Below are 23326 nucleotides of genomic sequence, written 5' to 3' on the forward strand. Positions count from 1 at the left end.
TGTGAAACAATTCCATCCCCCATACAGCAAGGGAAATAACAGTCAGCCATCGGTAAAGAACGCCTGAAAGTTACTTCTCTCACTTTTTCTCCTCGGGGTGCCCTTGCACTGTGTTTTGGGTAAAAAGATGACCCAAATCAAGAATGGAATCAAGATTCTGGTCCATTTGGAGGTCTTCAAGTGAAAGTCTTTCTGGATACAGAGCTCTCTAAACCTTTTGTGCCAGTGGCCTAGCTATGTAACCTTTTAGCTTATACATAATTTGTTAAGTATAGGTCAATCTTAATTAAAAACAACTTTTCAATCTCTTCAGGATCAGCTGGTTGGTTTTCTCCCAAAGAAGCAGGATAAAATGGCTCTACTATTTCCTTCTCCTCGGTCTAAGGGTATTTCATCCCTTCCAAACTCATCTCTCTTGGCTAAGGCTTAAATAACCCAAAACTGGGATCAGGAACTTGATGGTACCATCAAGTATTACACTTTATAACAGGTTCGAGTTGGGCTTCCGCCGATGGGACTGCTATCCAAATATATAATAAATACTATTACTAGAAAGTGAAAAACAAGTTCATGGGAAAGGTAGCTTATCCAGATATTTGTACAATGCCAGCTATTTTACAAAATCATTCTTGCCTGAGAAGATTTTAAGACACGTGCTTCAAAACTCTGTAAAAGAGCTAAACTACCATCAATGACTTTGCTTATATCAGAGTCATTGACTTTGGAGATGGGTTTAAGCTCAGTTTGGAAGACAGATACTGACCTGCTGCTAACGGCTGACCCACAAAAAGCCAGTCACAAAGTAGAGGTGATGGCCTCCACCTCCTATTCATTTAGGCCATTAGACATGGGCAGGGAGTTCTAGAACGCTGTGGTAGCTGCCCTCATCCCCAACAAACACAGGCACAGCTCCTATTTGATACATTTACAGAGGGGGAGCTCAGGCAGGGCTCAGTAACAGTAACTCCTCTACCAGCAGGAATCTCAAAACAAGTCCTTTACTGTGAGATCAGCCAGAAAGGATACATTTGCACATCCAGCAACATTTTAATAAATAAGCCATTCGTCATTTTTACCTTCATTGTTACATTCAGATTAATTTTAAGATTCTTTTCTGAAACCATTATTCCTCCCCAACAGATAAAAGAGAATGAGTCATGGAAGACTGGCTGTGAAAATATAATCTCTGATTGAAGTTTACAGAGATGATGGATTCGTTTATGGACAGAAATCATTTGTCCTCTGGCTGAGAATATGCCAGGTGACCCGGGCCATGAGGGCTCTGTGCCTGCAGGTCACCATAATTTTCAGTGACAGATTCCCAAGGATAAATGAGGGTATATGAAAGAACTAATGGGAATACACTGAATAAGTTATAAACCCAGAGTTATCGGCCAAAGGCTTCAAAGAAACCAGGACAGGTCTGTGTAAATCAAGTGGCTAGATGGAAAGAAACCACTTGTCAGCGAAGTTTACAGCTTGTCCCACACTTTAAAAGTATGCTGCCAACTGCCAACCACAGTTAACTGGGAGAGGTGGGACTGGGGCAGAGCATGTCCTTTCCTTAAGTACTCGTGACCTTTCACCTCCTGCACGTGCTATTTCACAGTAACAGAAACAAACAAAAATATGCAGCAAAAATAACATGTTTCCTAATCATAAGCTCTGGTCTGGTTCTTTTTACACAGAGCTGCATGTCTCCTAGGTGAGGTGATAAGTTGCATAGTCTGAAGAATAAACCATGGTACAACATACAAAATTGAAATGTAGGCTTCAGGGGAGATCTTCCTTAGTTAGGAAAAAAAAAGTCAAGGCAGATCACAGTTCTGATATGCACACTTCATCTGACAGAGGCGCTCTTTCCAGAAGTTTCTGCATCTTGGCCAAAGCAGAAAGGTGGGCAGCCAGAAAGTGGGCTTTTGGGCACCAGGAGGCCCAGGGAGCCAAAGGCACTCTGTCTACAGGAGAAAGGCTGACCTCTACTTAAGAGTGGCCCTTGAAGGCCCCACACTTCGGATGAGTCCTGGATGAGTGACAAAGGTCCAGGGAAGCAGATTTTACTCGGTCCTAAGGCTGTATCCTGAGTGGGATTCTTCAGTGACCAGCAGCAGTTGAAGACTTGAAGACTAATATGAAACATAATTTCATTAGATCTTGTTCTGAATTTTACATTAGGTTCTTTATATTTACACTTAGATGCTTTAATAAAGTATTATGTCACATCCCTGAATGAAAAAATAACTTCTCTTTTAATACATTAATACAGTTCTGGGAAGATTAGCTGTTGGAACCACAGGGTTATAATTCTGGCACTATTAATCACCTGTGTGAACACCTTATGTTAAACCTTGTGTTAAAACTCCACAGCCTTAGGAGTCTGTTCCAAAGTTTAACGAAGTGGCAAGTGCCACGTTGCCCAGTGAGAACCATACAACATGTCCTTGCCTATTTCCAGCCTCTGCTCTTCCAGAAGGCCAGGCAAAGTGAAAGTGCTCACTGTTCTCTAGGGCAATCAGGTCGCTGCCTCTGGATCCTGGAACTAAAGATCACTCAGCAGGGAACATTTGCAGAACCAAATATTTTCCAACCTGATGACTTTTTATGAACTATTTCTAAGGTTGACTCGATACATCTAAGCGTGTTTTTCTTTTTAACCCCTTTGGACATGATAAATGTTGCCATTTACTGTGTTCAACTGTGAGAATGTTCACTATGACACAAAGCAAGGACCAAGGCCTGGGAAGTTTTGTTACTCACGAACTCACCCTTGGGAAAGAAGCTAGGCCACGTTTCCCATTGTGCTTATCACCCCGGGGGCTCTCAGAGCTGCTGAAAAGGGTGCGGCCTGGACGGAAGCTCTCTAAGACACGCGTTCTTGTTCTTGCATCCAGGCTGCCTAGCTGATACCTACTCCACCACGCAGGCAAACCTTCCAACTGAGAACATTCACTCCCAGGGACCCAGCTGCCGCTTACAGTGGAGCTCATTAATCTTCTGCCCTTGGATGGACAGCACTGTGCACTTAACTACCGTGGACAGACGGGTCCACTGAAGGCAGACCTGACTCTGCCTGTCTGGGCCAGACCCTGTTAGCCCACCCACATGCCTCTACCACACACTGTATGAAGCAGGAACTCACAGGTCCATCTCCTTTTTCAAGAGGAATAGCTAAAAAATTAGTGTTGGAAGGAGGAGGAAGCAAAGAGAGAATGACATTAAAATACACTGAATGTGAGGTTCCAGCTGAGTAACTGGACGCTATTTTCCACCTCAAGGGTAAAATTTTCCATGACTATTGTTTGGAAAACCAGATGTGTTGCATTTTTTGGCTTTTCCAAAGCATCTGGATGCACTCGTGGGAAACTCCCAACACATGATTTGAGATGCAGCAGGTTGATTGCTAAGTGGCAGTCAAGGAATGCTATTCGAGTTAATCACAGAAACTTGACAGGACTGACTGACAACACAGCTTTTAAAAATAATAAAACTGGTAGATTTTAAAGGATTATTCGCAACGTAGCATTTTATTTTCTATCTAGATCATTGCTGGAAAACTCATTCCATGAGCTAAAATCTCCCCATGGACACCAGCAGAAGGACAAACTTCCTAATCACTGTGATTAAAAGTTCCTTTGAAAGTATAACCTCTTTCTTGAGTCATATTATTCAGGAAAAATGAAGGGTGGATGGGTGTGCATAGAAAACGGCTGTTTAGTTGTGAAAACCTGATTTGTATATGCAGAGAAAGCAGTGGGGGCAAACCCACATTTCTCCAGGCCCAAGCTTGGACATTACCACTTCTCCCTCTGTGGATGTGAGCCAAAGTTCAGAGGACAGTCCTTTCCCACTTGACGCTCTGAGGCTCCGGGCTGAGGGAGGAGCCACAGCTGTGGAGGCCAGTGTAGAGGCAGTGCCCAAAAATGCTTGTGGTTGAGCGGCTGCAGCCGCGCCCGGTGACTGCTGCACCGAGGGTCCACCCAGCACTGCCCTCACCCGAGCCAGTGGGCCAGGGCTTGGGGCCTCAGGCTCTGCCCTGTGGAACCCACAAAGAAGCAACATGGGGTCAGGAGGGACTCAGACCAGGAAGTGTGGGAGCAGGAAAGCTTTAACACCGGGTGCCCCCCAGGGGCTCAACACTCCAGACCCACCAGAGCTGCTGTTTTGTAGAAAAGTGCAAAAACTCTAGGTGGCATCAACAGTATCTTCTGTTTATTAAACAGGGTCTATCTGCTTAATAATGAATAAATGTGGCATCTGGCAACACTAATAATTAACATTATACACTGAAATCCCACCTCTCTTTACACATGCTTTAATTTTTTTTAAGTGTCATCAAATATCTTTATTTGGGGCATTATGTTTCAAATGGCCCAAAAAGAACCTGAAACATTTTATACATGTTTGGGGATTTTTTAAAAAAAAGACTTGTTCTTTCCTCCTTATGCATTATGTTGCCACATCAGTGGTGTTGCTGACACCCATTCGGCTAAGCCTCAATAAAAGCCTGGTACGTTCTTTCCTGGCTGTGATGAGAGCGCGACATCCCACACTCGCCTACTTGGAAGGACAGGCAGAGCCTAAGGCCACAGACCACTCTGTAGAACACTTTTTTCTGCTCCTTCTGAGGCACATTTGCTGGCCTTGAGGGGATACAATTCATCTAATTTTACTATGATCCCTATTTATATGTGTAAACTAATGAATTTATGGGCTGACATTACAATGAAAGGCTTAATGACGTGATTTCTAGCAAAAATAGGGCATCAGGCCACCTCAGGCAGCCAGAGGAGTTTTCTGCTCCTTGGAACACCGCATGTGAAATAAGATGACCCAGACACAGATTAGGAGCCTCCTCCCCTGGGTGTGGGTAGGACGAGGGACTGGGACCTCGGCACCCACCTGCCTGTGGAGCTGTCCGCCATCTGCAGGCTGCAGCCGTGGTCCACGCTCACCCATCTGCACGGCGGAGCGTGGGGAATGCTCCCCCAGGGCAAAGCCGCAGCCTGGGCTGTCGTCTTCTCGGTCTGGGCCGTCCCCTTTTGCATCCCCCTGGACTCCAAGCTCACCGAGCCTGGGGAGAGTCTCTGGATGCTCAGTCTGAAAAGCAGGAGACAATGATCACAGCTCCACCTGCATCTTTTTGCTGTGTAGCCTGATTTTTACTATTGGAGGATAATTATCTACTTTGTGGGTTATCAACTCCACTTTTCAGCCCTTTTCCCTAATGCGCTCACATTGGCCATTTCACTCATTGGCCACTTTCTCCATTTAAATAGCACAGAGTGGGTGCCCAACTTATTAGAAAAGATTAGAGATTTTACTATTTATAAATATTCTAATAATGAAAAATTTTACTTTTATAAATTATTATTGCTTACAGTTATGGTGTTATAATTTATAGGAGGAGGAACTCCAAAGTATTGATCAGTGGAAACTTTACAACTATTTCTATGTTTTACTTAATGAGAGTTTTCTATGTCATGGATATTTGGAAGCAGGTTGGATTAATTTTTGAAGACTTTCTTCACCCTGAAGAAAGAGAATCACCCTATATTCCCATTCACAGGATGACTTAAAATTATATACAATGTTCACTAGAATGAAAAGCAGACAAAAGGTCTTTGAGAGCTAAAAGGAAACCAACATTCACAATGCCTTAAAGCAGCTGACAAAGTGGTCAGCAGTGTGGACATCCAGAACACAGCAAACACAGTGGTTTCAGCCCTGTGCTCACTAGCAAGCACGCCAGGAAGGAGCCTGCAGAGCTGGAGATCACAGACTTACTCAATTAAACTCAATCAGAAAGCAAACAATGCTATTCTGGTTCTGTCATGAAGCTGGGAGCTGAGGCATACGAAGGAGACATACACAAATTTCAGAGGTGGCAAAAAAGCGACCCCTCTGGAACTCAGAAGAGACCTTATAAAAACTGCATTGGGCAGAATGGGCTCTAGTATTTGGGAACAAACACTGAAATGGAAAGAAAACAAAGATTTAGAAGCAGGTTTTACAAACCAGCAAGGTAGAACGAGACAGTAAAGGACCTCAGGGTAATAAGTTTAACGAATTCATAAATCAGCAACAAAAGGGACGGCCGCAAAACTCTGCTGCAGAATGGAGCTACAGACCAGTATACTCTCAAAACAAAACCAGGTCAAAGGACAGCACTGAATTCTTGGTCTAATATATAACTGAAAAACCCACTGCATTTCCATTGCCTGGATTGGACTCGACATCATAATCTGAAATAATAGGACATGACTTTTTGTGTAGCGGGAGGGGGACAGCAATGTCTGGGGCTCAAGAACGAAACCGACACAAATAAATGAACTCTCCAGGGTGACGTACCTCAGTGAAATCTTCCCCTTCCTCCTCCATCTGTTTCCCTTGCCGCCAGTGTTTCAGCAACCACCTGAGTTTGACGTAGAAAAGGAAAATGTTCTGCTTCAAGGACCGGAGCTCCTGCTGCATCAGATTCCTCTCATCACTCCACGTCCGCTCATGGAGGGTGTTTTGCAAAGCCAGGCTGTGCATTTCCAGTTCTTTCCACCTCAAGGCATAGAGGTGCTCCTCCTCCATCTTGGATGGAAGAAAAGAGAGAGTGTGACAAGCAGCTATCCCAATTTGCCACCCAAACCAAACCAAGAGTCTTTGCAAACTTCCATTCAATCTCTATCATTTTGCATATGGGAGGTGAAACACAGAAGCCCCCAAAAGTTTAGTAACCTCCTTGAGATGTCTTCTATTTATGAAACTTCATGAGTCTTCTGATTCAGAAAGCAAGCGCTATTTCAAGATAAGATATTATAACCATTTTTCTTGTCAAGATTCTTGTGGTGTTTTTAGATATCGCTAAAGTCCTTCAGGAAAATCATTTCTTGGATGCACGGCTTATAGCTGACTTAAATGCAGATTCCACCTGCCCTCCGCATGTGGGCTTGCACACAAAGGCACACTGAAATTCATAAGAGGGAGTAAGTGGAAATCCTTCCCCTTGGCTTCCCGGTGCCCACAGCCCCCACAGAAAGAGAACACCAAGCCGACAGAGAGGCCCACAGAGAGCAGGCCGCTGAGTGATGGGGCCAGCAGGAACTCCTTCCAAACGCGCAGTACTGTGCACGGTGGTGAGTCAATGGGAAAGTGAGTTGATCACCCACTTCCACGTTCAAGACTTCACCTTCCCATTAGATAAGGACAGCCCTTAGGGAATAAAAGAATTGCTAAAAAAGAAATATTCTCCACCTCTCTGCTAAGGAGATGTTCTCCACCTCTGTGAAGGTCCTGCCTTTCCAACACAGGTATAGGCACTCTTTCAAGCAATACACAATTACTATGTGTCAATAATGACTAAGCAAAAGGGTGTGAATAAATGTACAGATAAGGGCACAAGGATAATATGTGTAGTAGCTAACGTGATCTATCAGATGACAGCTTTCTGTTCCAGAGACCAAGGAAAGGGTTAGAATCCAGCCTTATCGTTATCAGCTGTCTTCTCCTACCTTAACACTCCCTCTTGTGCCAAAAACCAAGGCAGTAGGTCTTGCTTTGTTTTTTTCTAAAGCTCTAGATTAATGTTCAGAAACCATGCAGATATGACTATGGCTGTCTGAGGCTGACACCAATATGACCCAGGTGCTAAAGACTAGTGAAGGGTGAGAGGCAGCTCTGCAAGGTCCCAGGTCTGCATGGCCACTGTTGTAATACCCAATCTTTCTGCACTTCAAAACTGAAATAACATAAAATTCTGGCATTTAATTCACCATCTCGGCAGCCCGCAGAGCCCCACTACTGGTTCTCTCCCCTGTGGACACAAGTATAGGATGGAGCAGGGGGAGGGGGCAGCCACGGGTACCAGAAAGCCAGTGTGTGCAATTTACTTGCAGTGTCTTCTCAGGCCATTGTCTGACTCTGTCACGGCTTCAGCTTCCTCAGCTGCAAAATGAAGCTAACAGGAGATGCCGTGCAGAGCACCTGGCTCATGGCAGGTGCTCGAGAGGCACCAGAGTACTAGTGGATGGCGTGCAGCGCTGGGGGAGGAGGATGTTCTCTTGTCCTTTCACCGGCAACCTCCTGGAAATGTTCCTTCTTGACTCGGTCTGACTTCTCCACTGCCCTTGCTGCCACTTTCTGTTCCATGACTCCAAGCACTTCTCAAGGCTCAGTTGGTCCTCTGCCCTCAGGGGACACCATCCCTTTCCCTCTGAACAAGCCTGGATGACATCTCACCACCTCTGACCTCTTCCACAACACACTCCTTTATCTTGAATCTAAGCACTAGACACACCTGGCACCCTGCCCTTTTGCTATCAGCATCTCCAGGGACAAACTCACTACTGAAATGATTTTTAGTGCAGTGACCAAAAAAAAATAAAAAAAGGAAAGAAAATTAAACTACTTAGGAATCTACCTTTCGAGTAATATGAAATTATTTTCCTTTCGTAATAATATGTGAAACTTGACCTATAAATGAAAGTTATAAAAAGGGGTGCCCATCTAGTGGCAAAGGCTGGCTGAGCAGACTCAGATCTCAGCATTCAGCTGTGCTCTGCAAGGTGCAGAAGGCGCCCCTTACTCAGTCTTTGACCTATTCAGATGATCACGACCACAGACAACATGGGGCTTATGTGTAGCATACATTCCTTGCCACACTAAGTTCTCAGATACACCAGGTTCCTTCTTTTGCACAGGATATACATTTTAAAACACCACAGTGCCCTACTCAAGACCAACTGGTTTTTGTTTTTTGCTTTTAAAGATACAGGTATCTTTTAAGAACAAATACAACGGGGAAAAAGCAGCAATAGCAATTCTGAGCCTGGGCATCTGTTTACAACTCAATTAGGTCTGAGTGGGAGGGAGCGGACAGTCCTCAAGAGTGCCTGTGTCTGTGAATCCCTTCCACTAGGAAGGATCTGACAGACAAGGATAATTAGCCAGTAACAGGTTACTCCAAAATAGCCAGAACAATTAATAAAGCTACAACTCAATTACTGGCAGTTTTTTGAAGACAACAGTTTAGGGTGAGTTATTGATGTTTTTATCAGAAAATTTCCCTAACATTGACAAACTTACAAATTTGCAGGACAATAAAAGTTAGGACACACTTTCGTGTCCAGTTGCATCGAAGGCCTTTATCTTATTTTACTTCACTGGTTATGGCTGCAGAAGTTTAGATTAGATATTAGGAAGAACTTCCTGAGGCCACCCTGTAAATATGGAACTGCACGTGAGACAGCAGAAAAGTAGACAGTTATCTTTATTAGACGTCTGAGGGGCAGCTCGACTGGATGAGCTTTCCACACGCCCTCCAACCCTGTGAGTCCAGAAGTCTGTGCACAACAGACCGTGCTCCTTTAAAATACATCTTGTCATCTCTCTTGGGGGCTCTACCGTCAGAGAAGTGGTTGCGCTGAAATCCGTGTTACATATTTACCTTATGGATCTTGTTTGTAAATTTCTCTGTCTCCTCTTGATGCAGTCTGGTCGCCTGTGCAAGCTGACCCTGGAGCTCCTCTATCCATACACTCTGCTCAGGTAAAACAGGGGGGCCCCTGAGCTGATCGGTGGGATAAAGGAAGGGGTTTAGTGGAAGCAAGAACTCTGCCTGAGGTGAAGACACAGGACAGACATCTGCACAAGCCAGGGACACACACGGAGCGACACAGCCCGTGCGGGCGCTGCAGCAGTGGAGTGACTCCACGGCGACCCCGGAGATCCTCGTGCTTGCTCTGCGTTATCTGGGACGGACAGCTCACCCGCCCTTCCTCTCTTACCTAGCGGATGGGTGGTGAGTGGTGCCTATCACCTGAACTCCCACCACCACAGGAGGCACAAACCAGGCTGAAGAAGGGAGCCAGGGTACAAGAGAGGTGTCTTGGCTACCACAGCAACTTCTAGACAGCTTTTTAAAGTGCTGGGCCTGACCCTTAAGACTGAGTCAAGCATGACCACATCACACACCGTTGGCCTTAGGTTCACCGCCCAAGTTCACACATGTCCTTGTAAATTTCACAGTTAACTTGCTCACACACTTTCTTATTAGATCTTTCCCTGTTCAGCCAAGTGCCTCTCCCGCTGTCCTACCCCGAATGCTCAGCGCGACTGGGGTGCGGCTCCTTCGATTACTAGAAACGTTGGTTCAGGCCTCTTAATTGCACACATTGCCTAGGAGGAACTGCACATCTGCCTGTTACACTGTGGGTTACAAATAGGTACAGGAATCTGTTCATATTCTTTTCATTGGTAAAGTCTATCTTTTATGCCTTTTTGGTCCAAATGACAATGACAGAGAAGTCAGAGCTACCACTTTTGAAATAAAATGTTTTTTTAGAGATGGAAACACTAAAAATCTCAGGCATTGTTAAAATGGAAGCATGACATTTTCCCCACTGTTTACACTACTTGCAGGGAGGGGATTTATAAAGTGGGGAATTAGCGTAGACTGTTGCCATAAAAATAGGTGTCATTTTACTAGCTCGTTCTGATTACCTTTAACTAATCTGTTATTTTTCACTAAGGATACTGTTTACTCTTCCTAATCGGATGTTACCTGGGTTGTCATGAATGAAAATCATGCCCAAGAATAGAAATGCAGAAAATAAAAGGGCAAATCACTTCCCTCAGCACAGGGTATGACTAAGAGAGAGTTTACAGAAAGAAGGATGGAGACAGAAAATCAGAGACACTGCGGAGTCGCCAACTTTGGGGTGAAATTTTCAAAGCTAGAAATTTAAGCTTATCCTACTTTCAAGAAACTCAAGAACTACTGAGAACACTAATGCTCCTTTGATTTGCTAGTTTTAAAGATTATCATAGTTTTTTTATATCTACCAGGCAGAGTTTTGAGTTCTCTTTGAAGAGAGGTGTTTCTCTACACATTAAATTTACTCTAATGACTAATTCCTCACTTCTAAAAGTATTATTTTATTGGGTTTTTTTAATATGTATGGTCTTTTAAAATAACTTAATCTTTCCCGTTTGCCTGCCTTTCATAGTTTTGAACACACTTATTTTGTAGTTTCTATCTGATCATTGTAGAATCTGAATCTCAGAGCTGGAGCCCAATGCTGGCCATCAGCTGACTCTCGTTCCAGGTGTGTGTCTGTGGCTTGTGCTTGCAGTTTTGCATTGTGAGGTCACCTTCAATGGGGAGTGAGCTGGATCTTGTGCGTGGCCTGGCTTTGTGTCTGCAGAAGCCAGCAACAGAACATAAGCTTTCCTTTCCTTGGGGATTCCTGGGCCACCGGGCAACAACAGCTCAAAGCCTGATCCTGGTGAGGCCAGCTGTCCGTACCGCTACTCGGGGAGACGTCATGCTGGTGGACAAGCTTCCCTGTTGCCTCCCTCTCCCAGGAGGCAGATTCTCTCCAGTTCCGTCTCCCAAAATGTGCGGCCCTTTGGGGGTCCTGCTTTACTTCTTTCCCTGCCCCTTTTGGGCCTAAGGCCCTGTCTCCTGTCCCTATGGAGCTATTAAGACCTAAGGCTCTGAGATACCAATTCTGGAAACCACCCCCCTAACCCATCTACCTAGAGACAACAGATACTGCTCTGGTTTCCAATTCTGAAATCAATCCCAACCCTTGAAGATTTCCCTAACTTTCCTGGGAATTCAGCTATATGTTTAAAGGACATTTTATATTTTGTGCAGCCTTTTATTCAACAAATATTTATTGGGCACCTACAGTGCTAGGTATTACAATGGGGATAGAGCAGCAAACAAAGCTGCCAGACCCCTGCCCTGGGGGCACCCCTTCTGGCAGTTCCCACGTTTTGTCACATTGCCCAGGCCACTCCACTGCCGGCTCCACTCTTCAGTTACAAGTGACTCTCTAACTTTAAACTAAAAATCCTCCACATTTTAACACATCTGGTAGCGGCCCAAAGCTCCACATTAGATGTTAAATCAGGCATCCTAATCAAGCTTATCTTTTAAGAAAAGCAAAGACCTACTAATTTAGTTTCTATATATTACACTAAAGGATTTAGTTTGGTTTTAGTCTTAATAAATAATGTATATAAACGGTTTTTATTTTAAACAAATATATGAGCCTCGTACTTCAGCGTCATTTGATTAAAACTGTGTTCCTCCATTTGAGCCACATCTTTGAAGGGTCACAGAAAAGGCCCCCGCAGTCCTGCGAGGCCGCTCCTCTGGGCCATCTGACTGACTGCAGCGGCTTCGGATCATCTGTCGAGACTGGTGGACAACAGAAACCGTGAGATCCTCCTCATCTATTAGATGTCCTACTTTCTTTTATTGTCCATTTTTGCTAATGGAATATTAAAACTCCTACGAACAACCACCTGCTCCTGGTCGGGATGCCGTCGCTCCAATGTTACAAGAAACAAAATACACACACGCTGTGACCGGAGCTCCAGTCCATTATTATTCTGCCACACAACCACACACGATCACACACATTTGGAGAAAGTTTCCACGTAACACACAGATTTCCTCTAGAAAAAAATACTCCCCATCATCACCAAATCCCCAAAGGTTTGATTCTAAAAACCACCCTTTGCCCATCTACCTAAGATTCTGATTATACACCCAACAAATTCATCTTGGCCTCTCTATGAAGGCAGTTTATTTAAACAAATACCATCCTCACCTGATGGCGAGGTTGTGGCGACTCATGGTCCTGACATCACAACCAGCCGCCCTGTCTAAGTGTTCTGAACCCCACGGCCCATGCTTCCCCCACATGGCTGCATCCCACTCCAATTCACACTGCTCACCTCCTGGACGACTTCAGAAAAAGTGGCTTATAAACTACTTTCCACCCTTCAGAAGATAACTTCACTATCTCAAGAAATAAGAAAAGGAATGCGCTTTATCATAGCCACTCTGACATCTAGCAATGCCACTTACATGTCAGGGCTCTATTCTACCTCCATCGACATGACTGCGTTTTCTGGCGAGTTCCATTTTGTTCCAGCCAGTTTTGCTACTGCTTCAAAAGTAGAATATGAGGTCAACACATGTGTACACATACTTGGCACGAAAACCCACGTCATTTCATCGTGGCTGGCATTTCACAGCTGAGGCATAAGTGATGGCAAATGCTTCGTGGGCTTCACTGATTAAAGGATAAGAGGAGCTGGGGCAGAGAGCTCTTTGAGATTTCTGACCCAGAAACTCAATCCTCCAGGCACCGGCTTGGTTTCATTTATATCTGAAATCTGACCAGTGCCCGTGCTTGGCTACTTCTCATTGAGAACTATTTTTAAGGCACCCTGTACATTCCAAGCCGCATATCCTATATCCTGCTCTGTCTTACCACATGGGAATCTCAGCAGGTTTGTCAGGAGCCAAAGGGAGCAAAGTCAGGGAGGAATCCGGCATGTAGTGATAGAATCTTGCTAACATCTACTGAGATGAAGGGGCAACATGAATATTTGTCCTTCTGAAGCCTGGTTGTTTTTTTCTGAGCAATTAATTTTTGTGTGGTTGCATTAATAGGTGACTTCAGCTCTCTCTGCCTGTGACTGGGCATGGATATACCATTCCCTTCTTAAGCTCAGTGTATGGACCTCCAAGTGGCAGGCCCCTACGACACAGATTTATCTCCTGAAATGCTAGTGTAAGAACGCAATTTCCCTTTTGCTCCTTCTTGTTAGTACTTCTGCTACTGGTACTACGAGTACTAATCTAACCTGGCCAAAATACCCAAATCTTCCAAAATAAGACTTATCTTCTTTCCCTTTTCCCCAAATATGACAATGTCTAAAGCGAAAATCATAGAAGGCCTTTAACAAACGACCTTGAGAAACTGATCCCTTTTTACAACCTCAGCTTAAATTCAGAGTCATTTCTCCTCTTAAGCCACTGATCCCAGGTGTGCGATCAGCCTCTGGCCCGAGTAAGGAAGGGCAAAGGGCTGCAGGCAATTCGCACGCATACAGTAGGAGCCGGCCAGCAGCACGCACGGCAGTTATTCCAGGGCAACGTGAGGGGGTGTCAAGAGGACTGCTGGCGGTCCATGGGCTTCAGTCTCAGCCTCGTTCTGGGTGACAGTGTCACCTTCCACTGGCTCCAACATTCAAAGCATGTCACCCACACAGTTCGCCCATCCCTCAAGGACCGTGGCGCTCCACAGGGTCTGAGCCTCGCGGAGGCTTCGGCAGGGCTGTTTCCCTGGCCGGCCGCCTCGCTGACCCCAGGAGCTTTGTGTACTGTTTCCACGACAGCCTCACAGGAAAGCAGCTGCCGCGATGTAGTGGGGGGGCGGTTTTCACTGAAGGCCTGTCGAGAGCTCTGCCCCCTAGACTGTCCACTGTACAATCCTTCAACCCAATGCAGTACTCAAAGCCCAAACTAAGCAGTCTGCCAGGGTGACATCCACCCCAGGGACAGAGCAGCTTCCCCAGACCCAGACTCTACAAGGAACTACACTGCTCTCCTGGAATAAAAGGAAAGCCTACGGAACTATCAACGTGGTCCCAGAACACATTTCATAACGTGCTTGCACACACAATTGAGTTTTCTCTTCGGTGTGAAATGCCTTAATAAATAGAAAAGTCAGAACAAAGGATGTTTAACTCCTAATTCATACCATTTCCCCTCCAGGAAACGATGCTCCTCAGACCCTGCACCTCTCACTGTGTTTTTTTTTTCCTAAAGATTTTATTTTTTTCCTTTTTCTCCCCAAAGCCCCCCAGTACATAGTTACATATTCTTCGTTGTGGGTCCATCTAGTTGTGGCATGTGGGATGCTGCCTCAGCGTGGTTTGATGAGCAGTGCCATGTCCACACCCAGGATTTGAACCAACGAAACACTGGGCCGCCTGCAGCAGAGGACGCAAACTCAACCACTCAGCCATGGGGCCAGCCCCTCACTGTGAGTATTTTTGACTTATTAAAATATATAAAATTTAAGGAAACCAGACAGATGTTTAAAAGAAGAAACACCCAGGGCAAGAGAGCTGGCCATACAATTAGTCCCCTGAATGATCGTGCTTAGAAACATCCCCAAGGAGACGGAGCTCTTTTGGGGTGTCTGGGCCCAGTGCGGGTCAGTAGTGACCAGTCCCGGCTGCTGCAGGGCAGCGCTCCTCGTTGGGGGCTGGGGAGAGCACTGACCCAGGCCTGGGGAGCCTGCTCCAGGCCCAGTCCCACCACCATCACCCAGGGGCTCACTGGCAGGTCACTCGCTCTCCGGCCCCACTCTGCTCTTCGCAGAATGAGGGAGTCACTCTGAAGACCTGACATCCCCTTCTGAGCTACACCATCTGGTCACCCAGACCACCACATGGCGCCAGCTAGCTCTGCTGACCTACCTCTGAAATAAGGAGGGTTATTTCCCCACAACATTCGGCTTTATTCAACGAAGTCTTTTTCTCTCTCGAAAATCACTGCTGGTTTCTGAAGCACTGCACGCACGCGGCAGGCGGGAAGAAGGCACTTCCAGACCCCAGCGTGAACCAACCACTGTTAGAGTTTAACTAAGCGAGGTCGTGTGGGACGTGCTTGGAATGACGGCGCGTATGGGAAGGGAGCTGCAGCTCTCTCCAAAGGGTCGACCAAGGAGAAGAGGATGGCCACATCCAGCCACAGTTGTGCTTCTGGCACAGGACCAGGACGCAGCCAGGGGAGAGGGGAGAGGGCCACAGTGGGCAGGGAACTGGTCCCAGGCCCTACTTCTCACTGCCAGTTTTGGTGTCAGCACTCGGTTTGAAGGACGGGACACAGACTGGCCTGTCTGGGACTTACACATGCTATCATTTGACCTACTCTGGGTAGTCTTTGTTTCTTTTTACTGTATATTTATAGTAAGAAAATCACGTAGCAAAAAAAAAAGAAAAAGAAAATTGGTGCCATGACCAGGGGAGCTGTGACATCCCTCCCCACTTGGCATCTTCAAGGGCAGTATGTACTTCCCTCTACTACCAACCATACTCGACATTTACAAAGCACTTAGCACTTTTTAGGGTACTTTCTCAGTCAAGAGCTCACTGGCTCTGAAAATCATCCACATATAACCATATGAGGTGGCAGGGCAGTATTTTTACTCACATCTTACAGATGAAAAAACAGAGGCCCAGAGACTTGCCTGAGAAACTGAGCTAGTCTTGGACACAGCTGGACTAGAGCCCAGGGGCCCTGACACCTGCGCCAGCATTGATTCCAGCCCTGCTAGCAAGAGCTGTGTGCAGCAGTAATTGAAGGCTGGGAAGCATGTCCTCCTGAGGCTTCCATCTTGGTTTCCATCCTGGAGATGGATCATTCAATTCATCTGCAATGTCCAAACTGTGATTTTTCTACTGCCCGAGTAACCTGCACTCTCAGAAGAAAGCCTGTGTGGGCCATGGGCTCATCAAAGGGGCTTTCTGGGACAGCTCCAGAATTATAAGACACACTGACCACTAAGTCTGAGGGGAAAATGGGGTTTTATTTGCTTCTGGTATAAAACCTAGGAATGTCTTAATTGCATTCTGGAATGAGAAAAACACTAAAGTTGATATACTGTAATACTTGTCTAACTCCATGTCCAATGACAGTGTTCAGAAAACAAACATAAAAGAAACATTATAAATGCTTATCCCGGGCAGTGTAAGCTTCTAACTGGGAGGGCCCCACGTGCCCTGTTGCTCCGTGGACCACCACAGCAGCCCCCCAGACAGCACACTGGGCTTCTGCTTGCTTTCTTGGAGCTCAGCACTGAGGTGCGTCTGGCCCTTAGCATGCAGAATGTCTGCTGTCACACCTCTGTGTGGTCCGCAGTTACCTCCCTCTGGGGCTTGGACCTGGATGCCACCTTCTTGGGCGAGGCTGGCCTCCACCCAGGTAATCCAAGGATGGTGGGACCACAAAGGATGTTTCTAAAAACTGTTTTTGTTTTTATTTAAGCTTTTGGAAGAAGTTTTCATGTTACTGTGTGCCCAAGCAACAAGAGGAGAGATGTGACATGCTCTTTACAGGATAAGGGGAAAGCCCCAGGCTGGAGATCTTTGATCTCATGCCTGGGTAAGACAGCAGCCCTGTGCACTTGCCTCTGACAGCAGGACCGGCGGCCTACCCAAGGCATTAGCTGCAAGCTGAGCCAGAAGGCTCAAGCGGCTCTGCCCTGTGTGCCTCTGGGTGCTTTATTTTCTAGTCAGATGCCTGACTATTTTGCTGAGCGAGCCTCTGTTTGCTTCCAGGTGTGAGAGTCCCCCTTCTTCCTCACCCCTGCCCTTTGGGAGCCACTAGGATGCCTGGAGCTGAGCAGTAACAGCCCCACTGGGACGGGGGAATTAGGATTCTTCACCCAGACCTTTCCTAATGTAGAGTGCATTGATGCAGCCCTGTAACAACCTGCCTTGACCGGCAGTATCACAGCCAGAGACTCACTCCTCTGGGATGCCTGTCTTTCTGTCCTGGCTGGAATTACTTGCATGGGAGAGCTTTCGCTGACAGGACTGCTGACAACGTTTCACAGGATGGCGTACCGGTGCGGCTGGGAGCTTTGCTGATGTGGGGTTACTAAGGCGATAGAGATGCTGAGGAGCCCCCAGCTCAGGAATGCACTCCCTGATTCTGTCCCCCAGCTGGAGCACTGCCACCAGAACTGGGGGCCGGGCCGGGCCACGGGAGACCTGAGGAAGGACAGTTTCCTCTAGACCAGCAAACACAGCGCTTGGTTTTCCTCCCTGCTGCCCTTACTGTTTGACAAGGAGCCACATAATGCTCACAAATCAGTCTCACGTGCCTTGCTCCACGTCCCGCATTCACGCCCCTGGAGAAACTGGTGTACGGACAGAAGGAAGCCTGTCTGACTGGAGTGTCAGCAGCTCGCATGCACTCGCCCTGCGTGGAGCCTCAGCTCCCAGCTGCATGCGATGGATTTTGATTCCAGTTAAGTCCCACTTGGTTCCACATCACCCTACCATGTTCCCTCAGGGCTGGGACCCAGGCAGGAAACATCACACAGCCAGCCACACAACAAAAGGAGGGGCGGGAGGGAGAGAGGGGGTTTGGCCAGTGGGACCAGCCAGCGTGCTGACCTCTGGACTGAAGCAGCTCTGGCCTCCCAGCCGGCAGCTCCCCACATCCCCGTCGGCTCGGCGGTGCAGCTCCCGGGCGGCCCGGAGGCGCAGGTGCTCCGGCTCGTCCCCTCGCTCCAGCCCGAGCTGCCACTCCATCTGATCTCTCAGTTTGGACTGTTAGGTGCATGGGAAGGATTTTTTTTTTTAATTTTAAATAAAAAACAAAGGACAAGAGGGTGGGGAGGGTGTGGAGAGGGGGGATAAAGAAAACAAAAAGGGGTAAGGTGGGTGACTGAAAAACTACCAGATGAAGAACAGCATGAGTAGAAAAACCAACTTAAACACAGTGGCGTAAGGGAGTGAAGAGAACAGAACCAAAATGAGGAGCAAAACGATGGGCTGAAAGATCTGAAAAGCAAGAAGAGAAAGGGGGAGAGTGCAGAACACTGGTCACGAGGCGCATGCAATGGGGATGCGTGAACCAAAGACGCAACCGCGGGCACGCTACCCACGAAGGATACGGAAGCAAGGCTCCTCCTTCCTCGCTTGTGGTCGAGCAGCAAAAGCCATAATCCAGGGTGGCCGCCGGGTCATGCACCCCAGGGCGACGCAGAGGAAAGCAGTCCTTGCTTCGAACGCTACTCCTCTCTGCCCTCACCCCGGCTCGTGGGGGCGGGCAGCGGGGCAAGCCGGCAGCGTGATTTTCCATCAAAACCATCCTTCTCTCAGAACCGTGCTCCTCGCTCCCATCCTGGCTCATCTTCCAATGGGAGTGGGTGGGCCTGGCTGCCTAGGGCCTTTCAGAACTGCACTGTGTCCCTTTGGCAATAAACCCAAGTAGGGCTGCACACACTCCTGAGCGAGTCTGCTAATTATCCTGACTTTGAAATGAGTTTGTACTTTGTTTTAAACTCCTCTTTGCTTCTTCATCAGGAAAGCTGGTCGTTTGAGACATCAAAAAAGGAGAAAGGATGGACTGCGTCCATCCCTATCGCTTCCATTGGGATTAGCCTTGTGTCATGAGGGAGGGCCTCTAAGCCAGGAGCAGCAGTGCAGTTAAAAAAAGAGGAAAAAGGAAAAAGAAGCAAGGAAATAAAAGAGAACTAAAAAAACAATAACCAAAAGGAACCCAACCAATAGAAAGAATTTGGTTGACACTTGAGGCTTTAGTACAATGCAGGTTTGAAATCATAACCAAGCAGCCGTGAGCAGAATGAGCTGGAGTGCAGCAATGCCAGCCAGAAGGAAGAGGAGTAAAACGGAGCAGGGAGGCGGAGCCCGGAGCCCCCTTACCTGCAAGTCTGGGACCAGCTCCTTCCCCAGGGTCCCGATGGGGGAGTCCCGGGATACAGAGGTCACGGTGGAGAGGAAGCTGGAAGATTCCGTGAGGTGGGGCAAGGGGGACAGGCCTTCCAGGCGCTCCCTCAGCCCGTCCCCAATGCGGTTCACCTGCTCCAGGAAGGCCTGGAGCTCCTTCCTGAAAGCCTTCATCCTCGCGTTGATGGTGCCCAGCAGCTGGGGCTCATTCTTGCCCCTCTCTCCCTGGTCCCCTTCCCCCTGGAGGCCCTGCAGCCCCGCGTCGGCTGCGAAGCCTTCGGTGTCGCTGATGAGGCGCTCCATGGTCCGCTCCAGCCGCTCGGCCTCGTGTCGTATGCTCCCCAGGCACTCGGAGTCCTCCCGGGCCCGCAGGAGCTCTGCCACGCAAGGCTCGCTCGCCTCCGAGGGCTTCCCACTGCCGAAGCCCGACGTCTTCTCGAACATCTCCTCCGAATCACTCTCACCACCAATAGGGCCTTCTCGCCTGGGCTGGGGTGGGCGGCCCTCCTCCCCATCGCTCTCCTTCTTGCCCGCGTCGCTATCGGCGTCACTGTCCCGGGGGCTCGGGGCCTGCAGGCCCAGGTGGGCGGCCAGATCATAGCGCTGGACGTTGGACAGCAGCACCCGGTTCTCATACTGCAGCTTCAGCACCTTCCCGCTCAGCTCGTTGATCTGCAGGCGGGCGGACTTCAGCTCCTCCTGCAGCGGGACCCCACTGCCCGCGCCCTTCTCCGCCAGCCACCCAGGCTCCGGCCGCAGCTCAAACTTGAACTTGCTCAGCTCGTGGGTCAGCTGCCGGTTGTGGTCCTCGATCTCAGATATGGACCTCCGGAGCAGCTCTGCTTCCTCCTCCACAAACTGCAGGTGTCGGCGGAGCTCCGTGGAGGACTCCAGGGAGTCACCGAAGGGTGAGGTAGGAATGCTTGGGATGTGGTCCCGGCCAGGCCCCTCTCGCTCATACTGGCCCCGCAGGTCTTCCATCTCCGCTTTGAGGCCTCGGTTCTCAACCTCCAGCTCCACAATCTTTCGGCCCAAGATGTTGGCTTCTTCCTCCACCAGCTTCAGCCGCAGCTTCAGCTCGGCCTCCCTGGTGCTGGGCGGCCCGCCGGCCTCCCCTGTGGGGAGAGGGCTGTCCACGTCGCCATAGAGGGCCTTGTACTTCTGTAGCTCCTGTTCCAGCTCGTCCTTCTCCTTCCCCAGCTTGGCCATCTTTTTGCGCATCAGGGATCCTTCCTCTTTGGCAAACTGAAGCTGGCACTTCAAATCGGCACTGTCATCCTGCCAGGAAAGAACAGCCCGAGAAAGGGTTATTTGAAAATACCAAATGTTCCTGTTTTTGATTTCCCTCGCACCTCGCCCCCAACACACACGCAAACACAAAACATCAATCTCTGTCAGTGCGTCGAGTTACACATGGAAGGGGCCAAGACCAAGCCGAGGGGAGCCCAGGGCCTCCACGGAGGGACATGGCAAAGGCACAGAGTCTGCTGCTTTGCCACAGAAGAGAAACCAAAAAATTACTTTAGAAAAAACGTGCACATGAAAACCGTCATCAGGTGATGAGTGAAGAGGAGTAAATGAAACGAGCCCAGCACACGTCAGTAATGCGGCGATCCCTCCTTACTTTGTGGAGCCGGTCTGACCAGTAACCAGCACCAGTGAGAAATACCAGAGCCCCTCGCTCAGCCAGCTGCCAGGAGACAGGCTTCAGCAGCCACTTCCACCTGTTGCCACTCACTTCCTGCCGGGTGGAGACCTCCCTCATCCAAAGTGGCCAGCAACCCACAGGTATGACCAGGATGGGGAGGCCTGGTGACCCCAAATTAGATTCCATCTTTCCACTGATTTGCTGAGAACCTGAGACACGGCAATTCACCTCTCCTCACCCAGTTTCCCCATCCCTGACATATCACAAGGATGACATGAAGACAAAAACATGAGATGATGGGCATGAGGGTGCTTTGGAAGTCGAGGTGCAGAGTAAGTACCAAGTTCTGATGGTTAGTATGAACCGGTTACTGCAAACCTAAACACCTGGTTACTCACAACCTCTTGCCATGCACGTGCAACCTCAGAGCCTTTGGTTATGATCCGTGCTCCCTTTAGTTGCTGTAACATGGCAGGAAATCAAACTCAGAAACCCAAGGCAAGGACCTAAGTGTTTCAAAACCTGAGAAGTGGTTCTCACTGGGATATCAGAGGATTCTGGAGGGTTACCAAAGTGGACTCTCTGTGCTAAAAGCCCACACTGCTTGGCTGAGGTCAAAAAGGCACTTTTTGGACCAAGTGGAAAGTCAAATCTGCCTTTCCAGCAGAGGTGTCAATGATTTGAACCTGCATGAACTCTGGTTTGCGCTTGTACAAATGTTTCACTACTCACACTCAGTGAGTGGGAGAAATGACCAGTTTCATTAATCATTCCTCTTTGATTGGCTATCATAAGTTTCAAAAGGCTGTCACGGGGACAAAGACTTCAGCAAAGGCTTCTCCATCACACAGAGAAACTCAACAACATGCTTCATGGTAGTGACACCCCATCAGCCAGGGGAGGGAGAGTCATCCAACCAGTCTCTGGAACAAGCCAACCCTTGGGGGGAGAATGAACTCTTTCAGATCACCATTTGTGCTCAAATGGTTAGTGGAGTTGATGTAGCTTTCACACTCAGAGAACATGGTTCATTCTCCGCCATGTTCTTGTTGCACTCACCATTGGGCAGAAAGATTTTGAAAGAACTCCCTTGGTGCCCCCTAACTTTCCTCCTTCTAGCCCACCTAGACCCCCCCCGCCACACCACAAACCCATGGAAGGAAAAAAAAGTGATGTGACAGGGAAGACTCTAGGAAAACCTAAGGTCAACTGTGAGCCAGTGCCATGTGGAAAGCAGGCCCTGGTGCTATCTGTGTGCCCTGTGAGGGACAACGTTCCCACTGCTATGCTCTTAGCAGAGGATAAACCAGTCCTGCCTGGCTTGGGGTCAACCACAGTGCCTCCGTCCATGGCACCATGGCTGATTACACAGCCCTGATGAACCAGTCTCCTTATGTCTAAAGCAGGATCCTCACTCAATCACAAGGTCATTGTGAAGGTCAAATGAAATAATGTACAGCCAAGTGGTTTGCACACAGGGTCCATATTCTAGCACCGTAAAATTAAATTTATGCTTTGTCAGAAACGCAATTAATATTGGGGAAAGGAGCCAGTAACTCTGTTTTTTTCCCCATCTTTGCACATTAGGAGAGTAACACATAAATGTCACTGGGAGGAGAACATGGTCTTCGTGCTCTAAGAACTTACCGCATTAAGGATTTGATTTGGTTTGTTTTTGGTTAAGCAGACATAAAAAGGGTTTCTGTGACTAACTGGAAATAACAGCTGTCTGCCCCACTCACACTGAATATAATGGGTTAGCACCACCGCTGAGGTAATGATATGTATTTTTTTAAATGGCCTGCAGAGAGTACATGGGCTGTAAAAGACATATATTGTATTTAACCCTAAAACTAAAGGAAAAGCACGTTTATTTGTTGATTCATTTATTCTTTCAGTAAATACTGAGTACCTACTATGTACCAGAAATTGGCGTGTCACTTTTAAATGACCCGAGCTTCTCAGAAATTTCACCTTTTCACTTTTTGGTTAAACATAGATTTGCAAGAACTCTATGTATCCAAATACACAGAGTGGTCTCTGCTGTTCACGTGAAGGAGTGGACTTTAAATAAGCTAACACACATATCAATGGAGACAGACTGTCAATAGTTGTAAACGGATTAGTTTGGGAGTAAAAAGCCCGAGACAGGAAGACAGGGCAGGACACACAGCTCCGTCATGAACTTGATAGCCAGTGTCTGTCCTTTGTCTACATCACCTAAACGATCCTATCTCCACCCTAAAGCAGAGAAATTCAGGTTTGGGCCTGAGGTCCTGAGGATGGCAGCAGAGCTCAAAGAATATGTCATCAGCTAGCCATGAGGGGACTCTGCTCTCTGCCCACCTCAAGCCTGGGAAGACCCCGGAATAGGCAGGACTACCTGTTGCGACC

General features: G+C 47.8%; 1 protein-coding gene across 16 annotated transcripts in view; it reads right to left on the bottom strand.

Annotated features, from left to right (window-relative positions):
* The window catches only part of MTCL1 (microtubule crosslinking factor 1), a 135307-nt gene that overhangs the window by 27562 nt on the left and 84419 nt on the right, over positions 1–23326 (bottom strand). For 9 of the 16 annotated variants that reach the window (XM_070220573.1, XM_070220570.1, XM_070220569.1 and 6 more), the window contains 4 exons: positions 19261–20562; positions 17986–18141; positions 6349–6579; positions 4900–5097 (listed from right to left, as the gene is read on the bottom strand). In XM_070220573.1, the coding sequence (XP_070076674.1) occupies positions 4900–5097; positions 6349–6579; positions 17986–18141; positions 19261–20562 (1887 nt within the window). Of the gene's footprint in view, positions 1–4899; positions 5098–6348; positions 6580–9433; positions 9557–17985; positions 18142–19260; positions 20563–23326 lie in introns of all 16 variants that reach the window. The other 7 variants (XM_023647438.2, XM_023647442.2, XM_070220567.1 and 4 more) reach the window with 1 other exon arrangement.

The sequence above is a fragment of the Equus caballus genome, chromosome 8 (assembly GCF_041296265.1).
Source record: "Equus caballus isolate H_3958 breed thoroughbred chromosome 8, TB-T2T, whole genome shotgun sequence".
Classification (NCBI taxonomy): domain Eukaryota; kingdom Metazoa; phylum Chordata; class Mammalia; order Perissodactyla; family Equidae; genus Equus; species Equus caballus.